Below are 19627 nucleotides of genomic sequence, written 5' to 3' on the forward strand. Positions count from 1 at the left end.
TATTCTTTTGTGCAGTTTTAATTCTTTATTTGACAGGTTCACTTTAAATTTCAAGCATATAAAAAGCACAAATGTTCATTTTTTTTTTTTTAATTTAAAGTATAAGTCCATTATTGCTTAGAAAAAAAGAAAAATTATCCCATCCAATTGAAAAATCTATCCTATTACAACTATGAGACTGTACAGAGATGACAGGGAAGGATAAAAAGCAATATCTACAAGCCTGTAACCCTAAGGCTGGGTTCATATCGCAGTACGGAGCTGCTCACAGCAGGGGTCCGGTGCATTCCTGTTCACCGTTTCAGGTCTGATTTCAGCCCAAAATTTGGGCAGAAAACGTACAGGACTCCTGTGTAATTCGCACCAGGGCCACTCGGTCGAGAGCCAGTCAAATCTCCTGACATACGAATTGGATGGGGGGAAACCCCCATCCAATTTACGATAGTGTGAACCCAGCCTAAAGGTCTAGCCAAAAAATGAAATAACTACTGTAGGGCATGCTTGTAACTTGACTTCAAGTTTTGTGCAAGCTATTGAAAAGGTTTTTCGTTTCTTTTTAGTGGCTGCCAGGGCGATTATTACAAGATATTGGAAATCCCAGCACACTCCTTCAATAATAGTTCTTCTATTCTCATATTCTATTTAGTTCAGCTATCCATTCTATCGGCGCAGTTGCGCGATCAATTTTCCCATTTTCAAGAGGTGAAAAACCCTGACTTTGCAACCTTACTATCCTAAAATTTCAGTATTTGACCCAAAAACTCATAAAGTATTTCTTAAATTATTGGACATCTTGTTGATAGGCCCATGTCATCCCGTCTCCCCCCCCCCCCTTTTTTTTTTTCTTTTCCTTCTCTTTTTCTTTAATTCTCGTCGTCTTTATTCTATAATTAATTGTGGCCAATAATGTTTAATCTTTAATGTACAATGTTTACTGTCTTTAATGGCAATCCATGTTGGTTTTCATGGGTTACTTAGAAATGTACAGTGAAGCCCGTATATGCCCTATGTTGATAACTTTTTTTTTCTTTTGTAAATTTCTATACATTTTTATGATGAAAAGTTCAATAGAAATATATAAAGATAAAAAAAAAACAAAAACAAAAAAAAACAAAACAAAAAACAGGCTATTGAGAAAAGGTGCGAGACAATTGCACAAGCAGGGAATAAGATACGGTACACAAAATGATGCCAGGTGTTTCCATATTACAAGAAATTTAAATGGTTCTGCAGGTTTAGAAAAAAACGTAGAGAATACAAGTTGAAGCAAAAAGCACATTTTATTACATTAATTTACAAAATGGCTTTTGTAGCAATGATATATGTCATATCATTTTCTTAGAGACAGTGGAGTTTTCCTTTAATTGTCATTCGCCATCCTGAAGCAACATTGTAAGGGAACACAAGTTCTTCTATAGCCTTCATAACAGACATTTGTGAAATATGGAGATATTTTTACAGTGGGATGAGGCTAAGCAGACGCAAGTGGGTATGAGTTAAATTGGAACAGGGGATTGGGCTTAATATGACTCTTCCAAGAGACCCAAAAAGCTTCATACAAATAAACAAAATACAAAGGCAATGCTTATCTTGCCCACACACTTCCCTTGCAGCATAAGGTTTTCTCCAATAAAGATGGAGTACTTAGGCCAACACCAAAAGATGGTTGAGAACCTCTACTCAATAGGTTCCAATCAGGCTTATACAGTCTCAGTCTTTTCTTTGCCAGGCAAAGTAAGGGCTTGTCTCCACTGGCGGCAAATAGGGCGGTTTGTGGGAGTTCTTTTTGCCCCTGAAATGCCCCCAAACCACCCCGTACAACTGACACAATGCAATTCATAGGCAGAGTACGTACAGGAGAGGCAGCATTGCCATGTATTGTGGTGAACAAACAAAACTGGGAAGTGTGGCATTGAAGAGCAGCAACGCAGTCAACCCTCCAACTTCCTAACCAAAGGGTGATCACACAAGTTCAAATAGAGCTTGCAAATGCTTTAAAATATGTGCAAATAGTTAATGTCAGTGGAGACAACCCCTAAAAAGGGTCGCTTAACTACCCCCCCCCCCCTCCACTCAGTAACACATTGTTTACTTTCCTTTGTTTCCGCACCACTCCAATTAGCCAATAGAAGTGCAGTGAAATATGGACACTTCCAAGCATAGGTGAGCATGCAACTCACTGCCCTTCTCTTACTATATAGCATTGGAGGTTTGAGATTGGCCCAGTACTGTCACATGGTGGTAGAGAAGGAGCCCATAGACCTGTAAATGCTCTGTTGAGTCAGTTTGGCACATACACATAGGGGTTGATTTACTAAAACTGGAGAGTGCAGCTGTGCATGGTAGCTAATCAGCTTCTAACGTCAGCTTGTTCAATTAAGCTTTGGCAAAAAAAAAAAAAAACCTAAACGCTGATTAGTTACTATACAGAACTGCACCAGATTTTGCACTCCAGCTTTAGTAAATCAAGCTCATGGCATCTGTAGGGGAAGCATGGAAAGGTGAGTATACGCTGCTTACATAGTGAAGAATGCTGTGACCCACCTACTTTGCTTGCCTTGCATGAGCAAAGCAAGTGCCACTTCAAAAAAACACCATAAAAGGGCAGATGTAATGTGCAGTAGCCTACAGCAGTGGTTCCCAACTTCAGTTCTCAATTACCCCCAAGGGGTTGTGTTTTCAGGATTTCCTACATCCTGCAAAGGTCAGTTTCAATGGCTTTGCTATTTTATGTAGGAAAAATTCCGAAAACATGGTCTGTTACTTAAGGAATGAGATTGGGAAAAACTGACATATAGCAACCAAGTTGTTAATAGGTAATAACAACTGTAATGCCCTCTACACACAATAGGATTTTCCGATGGAAAATGTGTGATAGGACCTTGTTGTTGGAAATTCCGACCGTGTGTAGGCTCCATCACACATTTTCCATAGGAATTTCCGACACACAAAGTTTGAAAGCTTGCTATAAAATTTTCTGAAAACAAAATCCGTTGTCGGAATTTCCGATCGTGTGTACACAAATCCGACGCACAAAGTGCCACACGTGCTCAGAATAAATTAAGGAACTAAAGCTATTGGCTACTGCCCCGTTTAGAGTTTTAACGTACGTATTTTACGTCACCGTGTTCAGAATGATCGGATTTTCCGACAACTTTGTGTGACCGTGTGTATGCAAGACAAGTTTGAGCCAACATCCATCGGAAAAAATCCATGGATTTTGTTGTCGGAATGTCCGAACAAAGTCCGACCGTGTGTACAGGGCATTAGAGTTGTTAATAAGTCAAATAACTGAAAGAATTCCCAAGCCAATAGGACGACCATAGGGATTTTAGTAGCCTTGGGTTCATGAGTTGGAAATAGGCCTGATCTGCCACTTTCTACCATGTGATCTAATAGATCATTATTCCTGTGCTTGTTAAAACCTTGATCAACTTTTGCATAACAGACAACTACGGTATATACTTTTATTAACTCTACAATCCATACTTAGCAGAACTAAGTGATCAGTGAGCTGTTTCAGCTGCCAAAATATATGTACTTTGCTTAGCCAATCTTGTGATTCACGTGCCCTGCCACATTTCACACCCAGGATGGGAACACCTCTGTTTCTTGCTAAAACTTTGCCGATTCCTGTGCCATGGGCCTGCTCATTGGACTATATTAGAGCATCAAACTGCCGAGACCTTTCTTACCCAGGACTGGCTGGTCTTATTTTTAAAAACAGCTCAAGATGTTCAAAGCTGGCCAGAATCCTCCTACAGAAACTCAAGGATGTTTATAATTATTAAAATATAAAAATCCAATAACATAGGCAAATTAATAATAAAATAGCCCAGTTTGGCAAAAAAAAAAAGCTAAACTTGAAACCCTGTACCGCTTTTCTTATCTCCCTTTAAGCTGCCTAAATCCCTCCCCCACAGCTCCCAGTACCTGAAAACAAATTAGGCTCACAGCACTCTGTACTGAAACCAAAATTAATCATTGAGCAGTATGCCCCACTCTTTGTTATCTCCTGATCAGAGTATTGTGGAAAGATAATAAAAAATTAGATTTTGGACAGCTATACTAGAAGTATTTAAATGTGTTTTCATCTGTTAAGAGTTTTACTTTGACACGTTTTGTGCTTTTTTTTATAACTACTATTTAACTTTTTTTGTGCATATCATTAGGACAACCCATTTAGATGTAAGGGATTCCAAGGCAACAGAAGATGAAAAAAATGACCAGATATGCATCATTTGATCCAATGCAGTGCACCACAAAGCATGGTAGTGCATTATTGTTTGTTGTGCTGCACTGAAAAGTATGTGCATTGGAGGTGTGTTGACTTCTGAATCAATGTTTATAATGAATGGCACTACAGCATGTTAATGTGCCACTGCAAAGGTCTGAATAGGTCTTAAGAGCAGTGCAGTTACCTAGTATTCCTCTAGTCACCTTTTTTCTAGCTTTTGGGAAGGGTTAGAACCTCTGCCAAGTTTTATCATTGTATTGGCCCTCCAAAATTGTACTGGTGTCGCCATTACAAATGCTGGGGGAAATCTTCCATTGAGAACACATTTAGGTGACAACTGTCTAAAGCGGGGGTCTCCAAGCTTTCTAATTGATGGCCCAGTTTACTGTCCTTTAGACTTTGCGGGGGGGGGGGGGGGGGCGGGGGTAAACTGTGGCCAGTGGGAGTAGGAAATGCCCCAGCATCAGTGGGGGTAAACAACTCCTCAGGCTTGGTGGTAAAACAATTACTTAGAGCCTGGGGTCAGTATGCAGAGGAATAGTGCCCCATCATTGGTAATAATGGGAGGAATAGTAACACAATGTTGGTGTCAGTGGAAGGAATGGTCCCTCATCATTGGTGTCAGTGGGAGGAATAGTGCCCCATCGTTGATGTCTGTAGAAGTAATGGTGCTTCATATCAGGGTGACTAATAGTCTCCCAAGGGCTAGATAAAAGCAAGCGAATGGGATTTGGCCCACCAGCCACAGTTTGGAGACCGCTGGTCTAAGGGCTTGTCTCCACTGGCAGCACACAGTGCGTTTTTTTGTGCTTTTTTTCTTCTTCTGAAACATCAAAAAACCAACTACAACCAAGACAATGCAATTATTAGGCATAGTGTCCATGGAAGTGGCCATGTTGTTGTGCATAAACAAAAGTGCTGTGTTTAAGAGCAGCGCCATGGGGGCAACCTTCCAACTTCCCAACCCAACGGCAGGTACACTATTTCAAAAATCACTCACAGCTGCTTAAAAAAAATATGTGGTATACTTGTGGAGACAAGTCTTAAGAGGGAATTTCCACTAACTGTAGAGATTTCTTTTCACTTCCTGTTGTGTCGGGAACACCTTCAACTCAAGGCAACTGAGATCAATCTGGATATATTATATAAAACAATATAAAAGAAGAAAAAAGAAAAAAAGAAGACAGACAGAATAGGAGGGTCTGACCAGTGTAATGACCATACAGAAATACATTATATACATACAGGCCGGACAGAAGCAGGCCAAGACCAGTGTAACAGTTTAAATCCCACTGTGAACCACCACCCCAAGGCATGCTGGGAGAGCAGATTCAAACAGCAGGATAGTGGAAATCATATAGACACATTTGGAGCAATAAAAAAAGATTCTGGTAAAAAAAAAAATGCAGAAATCAAAGAAAGGAGAAAAAAAACAAAAAAAACCCCAACAAAAACATAATCATATAAAAAACACAAATCTGGCAACAAATAAGATTAACTGGCGGAGGTCCATGGTGGGTAATGTGGCAACAGCGACCTCCATTTAAGGCAACACCAGGCTGGGTGGGTGTGGCCAACAGACCATAGTAAGCGAACTCTGTAGTGTCAGAAATCTGAGGACCCACAGAAGAGCACTGGATCCGACAATCATAATGGCTTTCCAAAGGGATCTTTTGTAAATATTTATTTGAGTCTTTGCATTCTTTTGTCTTTTGCAACTCGGATTCAAGAGCAAGAAGTAAATCCACAGGCTGAAGATGTCAGCTGACAGACTGGACACGCCAACATGGTGCCATCCATAAAACAGGAGAGCTCAACGACATTGCATGTTAACACTGTGAGGAGAAAAGGAGAAAAAAAATTAAAGGGTATGTACACCCTGACAATGAACTTCTCTTATTGGCTCCCTTTTGGTCTTTTGGGCTAAATATATCACTGAAAGTGTTTTGTTATACAGTAGCTGTCCCAATAGATGGGTAGAATTTCGAGCTGAAATTCTTAGAAAAAGAATATTCCAAAAAAGGTTTGTTTTTCTACTCATTAGTGGGTCAAATTGATGTTTGTTTTCGACCACATTACTGAGAAAAGTTGAAGGAACAGAATGGAAAATCTTTCTTGAATAAGCAAATTTCCAGCAGTGTATGTGTTAAGTCTGGAAAGTCCGATCATTCTAAAATCCAATGTTAAATGCAACCAAAATCTTTTGAACAACAAACCAATGTTCTGAGAATTTTCATATGATTCTTCCTAAGACTAAAAATTTCCATGCAAAATTCTATCCATCTATGGGCAACTTAAAGCGGAGTTCCCCCCATTTAAAAGTCAGTAGCTACAAAAAGCGTAGCTGCTGACTTTTTAATAAATCGGACACTCACCTGTCCCACGGTCCCGGGATGCGGGCGTACGAAGCCCCGCTCCTCTCCCCCTCCTCTCCACGGAGCCGGCATTCTAACTGTGGGCGCCCAGCTGTGGCTTCAAAGCCGGGCGTGAGCCGCGATTGGCCGGGCAATCTTCTGGGACCTGTGACGTGTCCCAGAAGATTGCAGGGAGGGAGGAGGTCAAGGTGATCCTCCTACCAGCGCCGTGATGCCGGGGGAGGAAGTGGGAGCTGGGTGCCTGTAAAAACAGGGTACCCACTCCCCCCCCAAAAAAATGACATGCTAAATGTGGCATATCAGGGGGCCACCAACACTTAAAGCGGAGTTCCACCCAAAAATGGAACTTTCGCTTTAAGTATAAAGAATACCTGCTGATTTTACCAGAAATGTTGTCAGCTGATAATTTCCTTGTCCTGTCTGCCTGTACTCTTATCAGCTATCTCTGAGGACTACAAAACTGTGGCCATCTATGTTATAGACCAGGGGTCTGGAAATTTTTCAGTACCAGGGCCCCATCAGAGTTGCCTCTTAGATAATGATTCCACATCAGAGTTTTCCCTTACATCAGGATCCCAATCAGAATCACTCCTTCCATCAGGCTGCACATCAGAGTTGCCCCTTACATCATGATTCCACATCAGAGTTCTCCCTTACATCAGAATCCCTCCTTACATCAGCCTCCCCTTAGATCAAAGTCCCACTTACATCAGGGTCCCCCTTTTTTTTATCAGGATCCCCATCAGAATTCACTTCAGAGGACCCTCTTACATAAAGGTGACCATCAGAGGTTCCCCTTACATCAGGATCCCCCTTTATCATTGTAAGCTGGAGACCAAAGGCAACCTCTGCCTACCTTAATCCTCAAGCAGGGCACACTGAGGATAGACCACTGACCCTAACTGTGGCCCTAGATGTGGTATCCATAGTTTGGAGACCTCTGTTATAGACAAAAGCAGAGGGAGGAGCCCTGTAGTCTTGTTCTTTTTCAATTGTCGGTTACTAGGATTGAAAATGTGCTATCGGCAGAATCACCAGGTGAAAATTAAGGAAACAATGCTTGAAAAAAAAAAGAAGAAGACTAAGGCAGCCACCACATCTAAGCACTGGTGAACTGATGTATATCATAGGCATGCACAGGGGGTGTGTCAGGTGTGCCGATTATCTGTGTTGCCCCCCTGCCTTACAGTGCTGCTGGCTTCCCTCCTCTCCCCCCAGCTGCTGTGGGGGATGTTTCAGGATGGAGAGTGGGGCAAGAGGCTAGCAAATATATCCTTTACTAGGGCCTTCTTTTTTTAAAGGAACACAGTGAACACGCTTACTCACTGTATTCATGCATAATTGAAGAATAGTAAACTGTGTTTACTATGCTTCAGTTTGTGAATGATCAGGAATCGACTCAGCACAGAGTACTTCCCATTCATTCACTGTCCCGTGCAGCTGAGGCTGCAGAGAAAGGCATGTGTGTTTAAGCTTTAGGGTGCACCCCCTAATACAATAGGCTGCGCACATCTATGATAGATATATATAAAAATTTGGGGGGGGGGGGGGTAGATTTAGATGTGCTTTAAATTTTCATGATGTTAATCATCCAATATAGGGAGGAGCTTCAATTAAAAGGTGTCATTATTCAAATTTGCCTATGTCAGCTTAATGTTTAAATATATGTACAATACACAGTGCACATTAATACTCAAGAGGAATATATTTTTTAACAAGACAAGAAAAACCCCACAGTAAAAAATAGAATTAAAAAAAAAAAATCGGTCTAACCTCTGCAGCTGTGCCTCCTCCTCCTCCACCTAGCAGTCCGCGCTGGTCATTCCGTTTTTCTGACTTTAACTCTACAGCGAGCTCAGCTGAAGCGGGATCCTGGGCTCTGTAATGGAAATGATGGTTAATAAATAGTACATAGAGACGCTAGACACAAAACATGCCACAAGCTAAGAGGTTCAGATAAGAAATGGAAAGTGGTGGGAGAGCACGCTCATCAGAGGTGATGAATGTCTAGTCATGAATGACAAAAGACCTGCTAAAGATAGTGATGACCACCAACCACCTGATGAAGATAACAAAGCAATACATAACGTAGACCAGACCTCATTCTTATGCTCTTTGAGTGCTGCATACTGTCCAATATTCAAGAATTATAAAATATAACACAGAACTCCATTCCTCCTTCTGTATGCATACTGGAGACTGGTTACAGCAAAAAAATTGGGATATACCATTACTTTCTGTCCATGAAAACAAACAGAAATTAAGGGGAAATCTTTCACTGAGGACACCTGTAATGGCTGTTTAGGAAGGCATTTTCCCTTTGGTGAGATTTCCTCTCGATTCCTGTTGGGTTTCTGAAACAGGAAGTGAAGGGGAATTTCCTTGACAAGACAAAAAGAGCAAACCCCCCCCCCCAAAAAAAATAAAAAACATTAGCAACAAAAGGTCCAGTCGGTCCAGTACCAGGCTGGATGAAGGGAGGTGATCATCTATGGTATTTACAGTATAAGATGCAGATAAAAGTCAAGCCACCAGCTTGGTTATGCAACCAGTGTAAGTATCACAAATAAACATATACAGTATACAGGTGGGTAATGTATTTAATCTATTTACCTGTTTGCCTGGAGCTTTAACTATTCCCTACTCCATACAAAACTATAACATTTTTAAGAAGTTCATGCCCACTCCCCCCCCCATCTCAAATCCCACAAAGACAACCTCTCCCATACTTTGGATTTGCTACTTTGATTCCAGCAGCTTCCAACCCTTTTGGGAAGATCAAAAAATGTTCTGCATCCTTTAAACAGCTGGGAGGTATGGCGTTGCCAGCTGGCAAAAAAAAAACAAAAACATACAAATATCCATTTCAGTCATGTCTATAACAGTTTACAACAAATCGTTTACAGGTCACAATCTATTCTGTTTATTTGAATATTTTTATTAGGACTGAATTTGGAGTTTTATTAATAGCGGTGGCTAAAAAGGTCACTTTTAAACGTTTCTTTAGGAGTTTCAGATTCCATACAGGTTCAGAGCTTTGCTCAAAAGTCAGTAGAGTTACCCTATATAGACAAAGCTAGTAGGAGAATGTTGGACCTATCATATCAGTATTATGGACTTTAACATAGAGGCGCCCCTCCTCTGTGGCTATAAGAGTCTCTAAAATTTAGAATTTTGAATATCATCAAAAAGTTAATTTATTTCAGTAATTTAATTCAAAAACTGAAACTCGTATTATATAGATTCATTACACACAGAGTGATATATTTCAAGCATTTCTTTCTTTTCATTTTGATGATTATGGCTTACAGCCAGTGAAAACCCAAAATTCAGTATCTCAGAAAATTGTAATATTGTGAAAAAGTTCAATATATTGTAGATTCATGGTGTCACACTCTAATCAGCCCATTAACACAAAACACCTGTAAAGGTTTCCTGAGCCTAAATGGTCTCTCGGTTTGGTTCAGTAGGTTACACAAACATGTGGAAGACTGCTGACTTGACAGTTGTCCAGAAGAAAGTCATTGACACCCTCTATACGGAGGGTAAGTCAAAAAAAGTTATTGCTAAAGAAGCTGGCTGTTCACAGAGTGCTGTATCCAAGCATATTAATGGAAAGTTGAGTGGAAGGAAAAAGTGTGGTAGAAAAAGGTGCACAAGCAACAGGGATAACCGCGGCCTTGAGAGGATTGTGAAGCAAAGGCCATTCAAGATTTTGTGGGAGATTAACAAGGAGTGGACTACGGCTGGTGTCAGGGCTTCAAGAGTCACCACACACAGATGTATCCAGGACATAGGCTACAACCATCTCATTTCCTGTGTCAAGCCATTCCTGAACCAGAGAGTCAGCTGGGCTGAGGAGAAAAAAGACTGGACTGTTTCTCAGTGGTCCAAAGTCCTCTAAAAGTAAATTTTGTATTTAATTTAGAAATCAATGTCCCAGAGTCTGGAAGAAAAGTGGAGAGGCACAGAATTCAAGCTGCATGAGGTCCAGTGTGAAGTTTCCTCAGTCAGTGATGATTTGGGGAGCCATGTCATCTGCTGGTGTTGGTTAACTGTGGTTTATCAAGTCCAAAGTCAGCGCAGCCCTCTCTCTACTAGGAAATTGTAGACCACTTCATGCTTCCCTCTGCTGACCACCTTTATGGAGATGCTGATTTCTTTTTCCAGCAGGACATGGCACCTGCCCACGCTGCCAAAGATACCAATACCTGGTTTAATGATCATAGTATCACTGTGCTTGATTGGCCAGCAAACTCTCTTGACCTAAACCCCATAGAGAACCTATGGGGTATTATCAAGAGGAAAATGAGAAGCACCAGATCCAACAATGCAGATGGGCTGAAGGCCACTATCAAAGCAACCTGGGCTTCCATAACACCTCAGCGGTGCCACAGGCTTAGCACCTCCATGCCACGCCGCATTGATGCATTAATTCATGCAAAAGGAGCCCTGACCAAGTATTGAGTGCATTCTATACTGTACATGGACATACTTTTCAGTAAGCCAACATTTCTGTATTAAAAAATCCTTTTTTTTAATTGGTCTTCTGTAATATTCTAATTTTATGAGATACTGAATTTTGGGTTTTCACTAGCTGCCTGTAAGCCATAATGATCAAAAATTGAAATAAATTAACTTTTTGAGATGCACCTGTATATAGATGAAACCAGTGTTTAAAACATGTACTTCAAAAAAAAAAAAAAAAAAAAAAAAAGAAAGAAGAAAAAAAGGATTGACCCACAACCAATCTAGTTTCTCACACTGTAGGGTCAGTTAACCACGTCTTTGCACTTGAGAGATAATATATTGCCAAAACTCTGATGTAGTTGAGCGTAATGGCAAGGCACTGGATCACAGTAAAAAGGTCCAACTAGTTTCCTGAAAGGATGTTTAAAAGGTCCCGGCAAACAATATCTGAACTCTTCGAGGAAGTGGTGGACATAACAAGATTGCGGCTTAACTAATTATACAATGGTGACCATGTGCTAATCTGTGATTAGTCATCTGCTGGAAACTATGAAAAAGCCAACAGCAAAATAAACACATTCATAAAATAATAGACTTTCTAAACATTACGGGGCTTTTTTAGTCTACAGCTGCGCTAACATATTGGATCTTAAAAAAAAAAAAGAATGTTTTACGTATCATTTTTGGCATTCTTGTATGTTTTTCACCAAAGGCTCCGAGAGATGTTTTTATACGCTGTCCTTACATAATACATAAAATGTATTTGTGTATACAGCTATATACCAACATCATGACACATCTGATCAGAGTTTCTGTCAGGGCTGCAAAATAGGCAACCAGCCAGGAGAGTGCACTTAAATCAAGCATACACAACCCTAAAGGGAAAGTATTACATACACAGTGTGTGTAATATATATATATATATATATATATATATATATATATATATATATATATACACACACACACACACACATACACACACACACACACACACACAGGGCTTTTTTTCTCTGAGAATAGGTGCAGGAACTCCCCCCCGTCTGAGTCACCCCTTGTCTCTGCCCCCTGCCCACCTCTGATCACCGTCCCTTGATTCCACCCCCTACCCACCTACCAGTACTGCCCCTTTTAGAGAATACAGAACCAAGTATCATTTTGTGGTGCTAAATCATTTCTATGGAACATGTTAATGATAAAAAGAAAAGCAGTAAAATAGATCCTCTGCAGCCAGGAACAATAGAATCCCAGCAATAGATCCCCACACAATAATAGACTCCCCCCAGCAACAATGGACTCCACCCCAACAACAATAGATTCCCTGCAGCAACAGTTAACCACCCACAACAAAATATCCACCCAAGCAACATCCCCCCCCCCAGCAGCAACAACAGATCTCCCAGCAACCAGCATCAATAGATCCTCCAGCAGCCAGTAAAAATAGACCTCTCCCTCAACAGTAGATCCCTCCCAGCAACATAAGACCCCCCCAGCAACAATAGATTCCCCATCAGCAACAATAGACCCTCACACAAAATCAGATCCCCACCAGTGACAATAGATCCTCCAGCAGACAACATCAATGGAACCTTCAGCACACCCCATGCTATTACATACATTCAGTTCTGAGTTCTGGAGGTGCTGGAACTGCGTTCTCACTGAAAAAAGCCCTGTATATATATATATATATATATATATATATATATATATATATATATATATATATATATATATATATACACACATACACATATACACACTTTTTTTTCCCTCCATATGTAATCAAATTAATTGTAGCTCTGTGTATTTACCATATGCGTTCTTTAAATGCAACCAAAGTAATTACTTCCATTTGACATAGTCCCAGTCTCTTGCAATCTCCTCTACACCAGCTGTGAGACTCACTGAGTAAGGACCCAGGTGTGCATGCAAATATGCTAACAAGGAACATGCTGAAAGGAGGAGACAGCAGAGTGAGCGCAGGGAAGAACTCATCAGTCTGTTGCTGCTCCATCACTCTCCAATCAGCAGGCTGTAGGTGGAGCAAGGACACCAATGCATCCCTCTCTGCAGTCTACAACTGTACTGACATAAAGAACAGGCATTGGCTTCAGGTTAATACAGCTTTCCATATGCTTTGCACAGCAATTGCCTGTTCTTTACATGAATAGCAAAAGGTCTAGTACTGACAGCACATTAATGTGACCTTTAATTCATTGTCACCATTCATGTGCCAAATAATGCACCAATCTGAATAGGTTATAATCCACATAAATAAAATGTTACCTTTATAAGTACTCATGTATAATAAATAGTGCTATAAAAAGGCTGCACTTAATTATGAATAATTCATCAAAAAAGTCTCTTTATGGACATATGTGTTTTCATCTTTTAGTGTGTGTACTATTTTTTGGGGATGCACAGCTTTTGTTATCTGACCAGGGGAAGCTCATTCATTGTGGCCATTCACGTGCCAAACAATGCTCAACTCTGAATAAGCTCTAATCCACATAACTAAAAAGTGACCCTTCTTAGCACTCACGTGAGCAATAATAATAAAAATAAAATGCGGTGCGAAAATTCAAATTAATTAGTAAATAATAATCAAAAAAGTCTCTTGATGGAGATAAATACCAAAAAAGATCTTCCATTTTTTAGTGCCTATACCATTTATTTATTTTGCACAGGCATATTGACCACTTCCCGCCTAGCAACTGTGCATAAACCCATACGTCCTCATAGAACTGTGCCTTGTGCATGCCCTCGGGGGTACAAATCGGTAAGACCCATTGTCCTCCAGACACGGCGATTCACAGATTTGAATACTGACAGGTGGTTCTCCTCCATGTTACCATGTATTCTCTGTGACCAATCACATGTCCACTATTAAACATGGCTGCCATTCATGCAGCCATTGCGAACTACTGTGATCTCTGTGCCAGGTCACAGTGATCACATAGTACAGGGCCAAGCATGCCTCCCTGTACCATGTGATAGCTGTAGCCAATCACAGCTATCACAGTAGTTCCCAATGGCTGTATGAAAGCAGTCGAGAAATGATTGCTTAAACAGCCATCACAGTGTATAAAAAAAAAAAAAAAAATCCCCATCCCTAGAGGGTGTTTTTAACCAAAGAAATGCAGCAGAATACATTTTGGCCTAAATTTATGAAGAAAGATTATTTGCAAACTTTTATAAAACAGAAATCAATTAAACGTGTTTTTTAAAAAAAAAATTTTAGTTTTTACTTTTATAGCAAAAAAATACCTCCAAAAGAAAATTGTCTCCAAAAAAAATTTAAAAATTTAATTTGGGTACAGTGTTGCATGACCATGAGTAATTGTCATTCAAAGTGTGACAACGCAGAAAGCTGAAAATTGGCCTGGGCACGAAGGGGGTGAAAGTCACCGGTTTTGAAGTAGTTAATTTATATGTTATTAGTGTAAATCACAGTTTGAGCCAACACCTGTAAATATCACTTTAGCTTGGTTTGCATGTAAATGTGAAGAAAAATATAAATAAAAGGTATGCAAAAGAAATTAAATGTATGCAGTATGCTAATACTGTAATTACAAATGTTAACCACATACAGTCACTAAAATACCATATTTTTCACGACAATACTACAATTCCACCACTAAAAACTAAAAATAACAATTTACAACAATCAACGGTTGGGTCAGATTTTGGCTGTACTGTATGTAGCAGAAGCTTGTTTTTTTTAGGTTCAGTAGTCTTGTAAATATTTAGCTGGTTCTTTTTAGATTGCTTTGCCTTGGGATTCCTCCAGGGTGGAAATGATGGAAAAAAAATATTCTCTAAGGGGTATAAAGCCTTTGTGGATGAAAATTGTTCTGAATGTATTTAGACTTCCTGAGTTATTCTGAACTTTCCAGAGTCAAAGAAACTCTTTCATCCCTAGTACAAGATTTTTCAGAAGCATTGGATGTTGTTTTGGATACTATTCTAGTATTAAAGTCAAACTTAACCACTTAAGCCCCGGAAGATTTGCCCCCTTAATGACCAGGCCATTTTTTGCGATACAGCAATAACTGACAATTGCGCAGATGTGCGTCACTGTACCCAAACAAAATTGACGTCCTTTTTTCCCCACAAATAGAGCTTTCTTTTGGTGGTATTTGATCACCTCTGCGGTTTTTATTTTTTGCGCTATAAACAAAAAAAGAAAAAAAGACAATTTTTGAAAATAAAAATAAAAAAAATGCAATAAGTGTATATTTATTGGTTTGCGCAAAAGTTATAGTGTCTACAAAATAGGGGAAAGATTTATGGCATTTTTTTTCTGATTTTTTTTTTTAACTAGTAATTGCAACAATCTGCGATTTTTATTGGGGCTGCAACATTGCGGCAGACAGATGGGACACTTTTGACACTTTTTTGGTACCAATGACATTTATATAGCGATCAGAGCTAAAAATAGCCACTGATTACTTTATAAATGTCACTGGCAGGGAAGGGGTTAACACTAGGGGGCGATCAAGGGGTTAAATGTGTTACCTAGGGAGTGTGTCTAACTGGGGGGGTGGGACTGCCTGGGGGAAGGAGACAGATTGTTGTTACTAAGTATTAGGAACAACAGATCAGTCTCCTCACCCCTGATATAACGGAGATCTGTCTATTTACATTGACAGACATTCGTTCTGTCTCTCTCAGGAGCGATTGTGGATGCCCGGCGGACATTGCGCCAGCCGGGCACGTGCATCGGCTCCGCTGTCGTGCGTGCGCCCCCTAGTTCTCTTAAAGACGCTGACGTACAGCTACGACGGCTCGCCCAGTGAAGCCAACCTGCCGCAGTGTAACTGCGGCGGCTGGTCGGGAACCAATTAAAGTGATATTAAAGTCTTGTTTTTTTTTTTTTTTTTATTAAATAACAAACATGTTACTTACCTGCTGTGTGCAGTGGATTTGCACAGAGCAGCCATGATCCTCTTCTAATCAGGTCCTTCGCTAACACTCCTGGCCCCTCCCTCCCACTGAGTGCACCCACAGCAAGCAATTTGCTATGGGGGCACCAAAGCCGAGCGCTTTGTGGGTCCATTCAGACATGGAGCCACAGTTTGGCCCCGCCCCCCTCTCACCTCACTGGCTCACTGACTTTTATTGACAGCAGTGGCTGCTGGTTCTCAACCAGTCAGAAGGGGGAGCCCCAGACAGCCGAGTCTCTCGTGCAAAATCGCTGGATCAAGTTGGCGTTTAGGTAAGTATTAAGGGGGGGGGGGGGGGGGGGGCTGCTGCACACAGAAGGTTTTTTTATCTTAATGCATTGAATGCATTAAAGTCGAGTACCACCTCTGGTGCCACATTTGGCACCTCTCGGGGTGGGGGGAGGAATACCGCTGGATTACAGGACAGGTAAGTGTCCTAATATTAAAAGTCAGCAGCTACAGTATGTGTAGCTGCTGACTTTTAATTTTTGGATGGGGAGGCCGAAACACCGCTTTAAGATTTAAAAAAAAAAAAAAAAACACTTCTGGCTTTAGAACCACTTTAAGTAAAAAAAATGGGCATATATTAGTGTATGCGAGTAGACCAGGACCCATAAATGTGTACATAAATACAAAAGAAAACCATATACCACTTAATCTAGAACAATTCAGTGTCTATAAGCGTGTATTGTGACACTAAAAATTAATCAAGTGCACCTACATATATCTAAAAACAAAAATTGATATATATATATATATATATATATATATATATATATATATATATATATACAAAAGTATACAAAAATGGTGAACTCAAAGTAAGTTATGTGGACCAATGTGGCAGCAAAAATTAAAATTGCATCGACATGTGATAAGGAACTCTGTTCACTTATGTATTGTTAGTTGATCCTTATACTTAGTGATCACAGTGAAAGTAAAAAATTGAAATAAATAAATTAGGACAGCCCAAAAGTTGTAAACAAAAGTCCCAAAACGTAGTGACACTCCAACACAAATTCTGGTTCAATATTCCACCGCAGCTGTTGCCCACCACCAAGGGATTAAAGTTGGAGGCTTACCGGACAGCCTGCGACCACCCTTATTCAGGGGGGTCAAAACAGGCTCAGTAGGGATGTATGAATCCAGAAGATGTCCTCGCCAATAATCTCCAGGTGTTCTCCAAGTGTTCTTATCAATTCAAATCAATGAAGTGGCCAAATCCTTGCTGTACCCTGTCTGGAAGCCCCTCTTGGCTTGCCATATGAACACTTGGAGAACACCTGGAGATTATTGGCGAGGACATCTTCTGGATTCATACATCCCTACTGAGCCTGTTTTGACCCCCCTGAAAAAGGGTGGTCGCAGGCTGTCCGGTAAGCCTCCAACTTTAATCCCTTGGTGGTGGGCAACAGCTGCGGTGGAATATTGAACCAGAATTTGTGTTGGAGTGTCACTACGTTTTGGGACTTTTGTTTATAACTTTTGGGACTGTCCTAATTTATTTATTTCAATTTTTTACTTTCACTGTGATCACTAAGTATAAGGATCAACTAACAATACATAAGTGAACAGAGTTCCTTATCACATGTCGATGCAATTTTAATTTTTGCTGCCACATTGGTCCACCATTTTTATATATATATATATATATATATATATATTTTTGTTTTTAGATATATGTAGGTGCACTTGATTAATTTTTAGTGTCACAATACACGCTTATAGACACTGAATTGTTCTAGATTAAGTGGTATATGGTTTTCTTTTGTATTTATGTACACATTTATGGGTCCTGGTCTACTCGCATACACTAATATATGCGTATTCTTATCAGTCCAGCGCTACACTGTTTTATATATTGTTTAGTTTGTGTGCCCTTGTATTGGGGTTATTGTGTTTTAGCTGCAGGACTCACTTCACGTCTTTTTCACTTTTTAAATTGAACACCGAGCGCAATTTCTTTCCCCTTCCTTTTCCTTTAAGTCAAAAAATGGGTATGAAAGATTTAATGTACCCTTTTGTTTTTGGATAGACTGGGGAAGTGTGAACATTTTTTTCTAGTTTTGAATGCTATGGGTTGATTTACTAAAACTGGAGAAAATCTGGTGCGTCAGCTTCCGTCTCCTCCCTCCTCTTCCTTGGCGGCCAATTGGAACACTTCTTTTTTTAGCCAATCGGGAAACGGGTCTCAGACCCGCTTCCTGATTGGCCGGGAGGAGAATCCGTGTGAAAATAGCAAATATTCATTGAGTTGGAAGCCCCTCCATGTTCTGCACTGTGCAGGATGGAGCTGTCAAATTGACAGCTCAGTCCTGCAGATTACACAGGGAGAGTGTTGCTCTCCCTGTGTAATCAACAGCACTCAGCCCCACTGTCACTTATATGTTTTTTTTTAAAAAATGAAGACACCTTACATAGTTAGTAAGGTTGAATAAAGACACCAGTCCATCCAGTTCAACCTGAGAGTGTTGGTATGTGTCTACAATTGGCCCTAACCCTGTACATCCCAAACTCACATCAGTCCCTAACCTCAATCCAAGGCCCCCAATTCATATACTAGGGCCCATTTTGGACAGAAGCCAATTAACCTACCACCTTAGTTTTTAAAACAACATTTTAGCCCTTTAGGAACTCCTTAATTTTCTTCTTCCATTACTATTTTATTTATTTGTTTGTTTTAAAGATGTGAATATACACAAAAAAAAGCTTTGTACCAGAAACAAAAAAATAGAGGAAACTCTAATTATTTTTTTTAACCCAAAACCTGTAGTTAAAATTTTAGTCAACCCTTATTATATTTAATAACTCCTTCATTTTCTTCTCTTAGCATATTTTTGGCATTTTCGCCTTGGGTGCCAGAGGACCTTCTCCTGGCACTGTTTCTGACACTCATTAAAGTGGTTGTAGACCCTGTACAACCACTTTTACCTACAGGTAAGCCTATATTAAGGCTTACCTGTAGGTGCTGGAAATATCTCCTAAACCTCCACGGTTTAGGAGATATTTACAATATAGCCATGCGCCGATGTCTATGGCGCATGTGCACTTTAGAAAGGGCAGAACCTGGCGTTTCTAAAGGGGGGTCATGCCATGACTGATGGCTCCCGTGCGCATGCGCGGAAGTGACGTCAGAGAGCCAGAGTTCCTGGCCCCCCGGAAGGCAGAGGGGTGAAGATGGACGCTCGCTGCTAGTGGGAACAGCGGTGACATTGCAGGCTTAGTTTTCAGGTAAGTGACACATAATGGGCTACTATGCGGTGCATAGTAGCCCATTATGCTTTACCTTTGCAGGGAAATAAAGAGGAAGTAAAACCCATCAGGGTTTACTTCCTCTTTAAATAGACCAAAAGATTTCCCCTGGCTTTCTGTTCTGTCTAATTTACATGCAAATAAATCAAGAGAAATATCCCAATAGGGTGCACAGACAAGAATATAAAAGTTGGCTTAGGCTGCTTTCACACTGGGGCGGACGGGCGTTGACGGTAAAAACGCTGCTAGTTTTAGCGGCACTTTACCGTCATTTTAGCTGCGATTTTAACCCCCACTAGCGGTTGAATGAAGGGTTAAATGTGCCCGTGAAGCGCCGCTGCCGAATC

The 19627-nt window shown here is 40.4% G+C and overlaps 1 protein-coding gene across 1 annotated transcript in view; it reads right to left on the bottom strand.

The window, feature by feature from the left end:
• Positions 1-1261: 1261 nt before the first annotated feature.
• BCAM (basal cell adhesion molecule (Lutheran blood group)) overlaps positions 1262-19627 on the bottom strand; it is a 136935-nt gene continuing 118569 nt past the window's right edge. The window contains exons 15-16 of the mRNA XM_073602131.1: positions 8386-8491; positions 1262-6072 (exon numbers count right to left, since the gene is read on the bottom strand). Of these exons, the coding sequence (XP_073458232.1) occupies positions 6067-6072; positions 8386-8491 (112 nt within the window). The 3' untranslated portion in view covers positions 1262-6066. The remainder of the gene's footprint in view (positions 6073-8385; positions 8492-19627) is intronic.

This window comes from Aquarana catesbeiana, linkage group LG10, assembly GCF_042186555.1.
Source record: "Aquarana catesbeiana isolate 2022-GZ linkage group LG10, ASM4218655v1, whole genome shotgun sequence".
Lineage (NCBI taxonomy): Eukaryota > Metazoa > Chordata > Amphibia > Anura > Ranidae > Aquarana > Aquarana catesbeiana.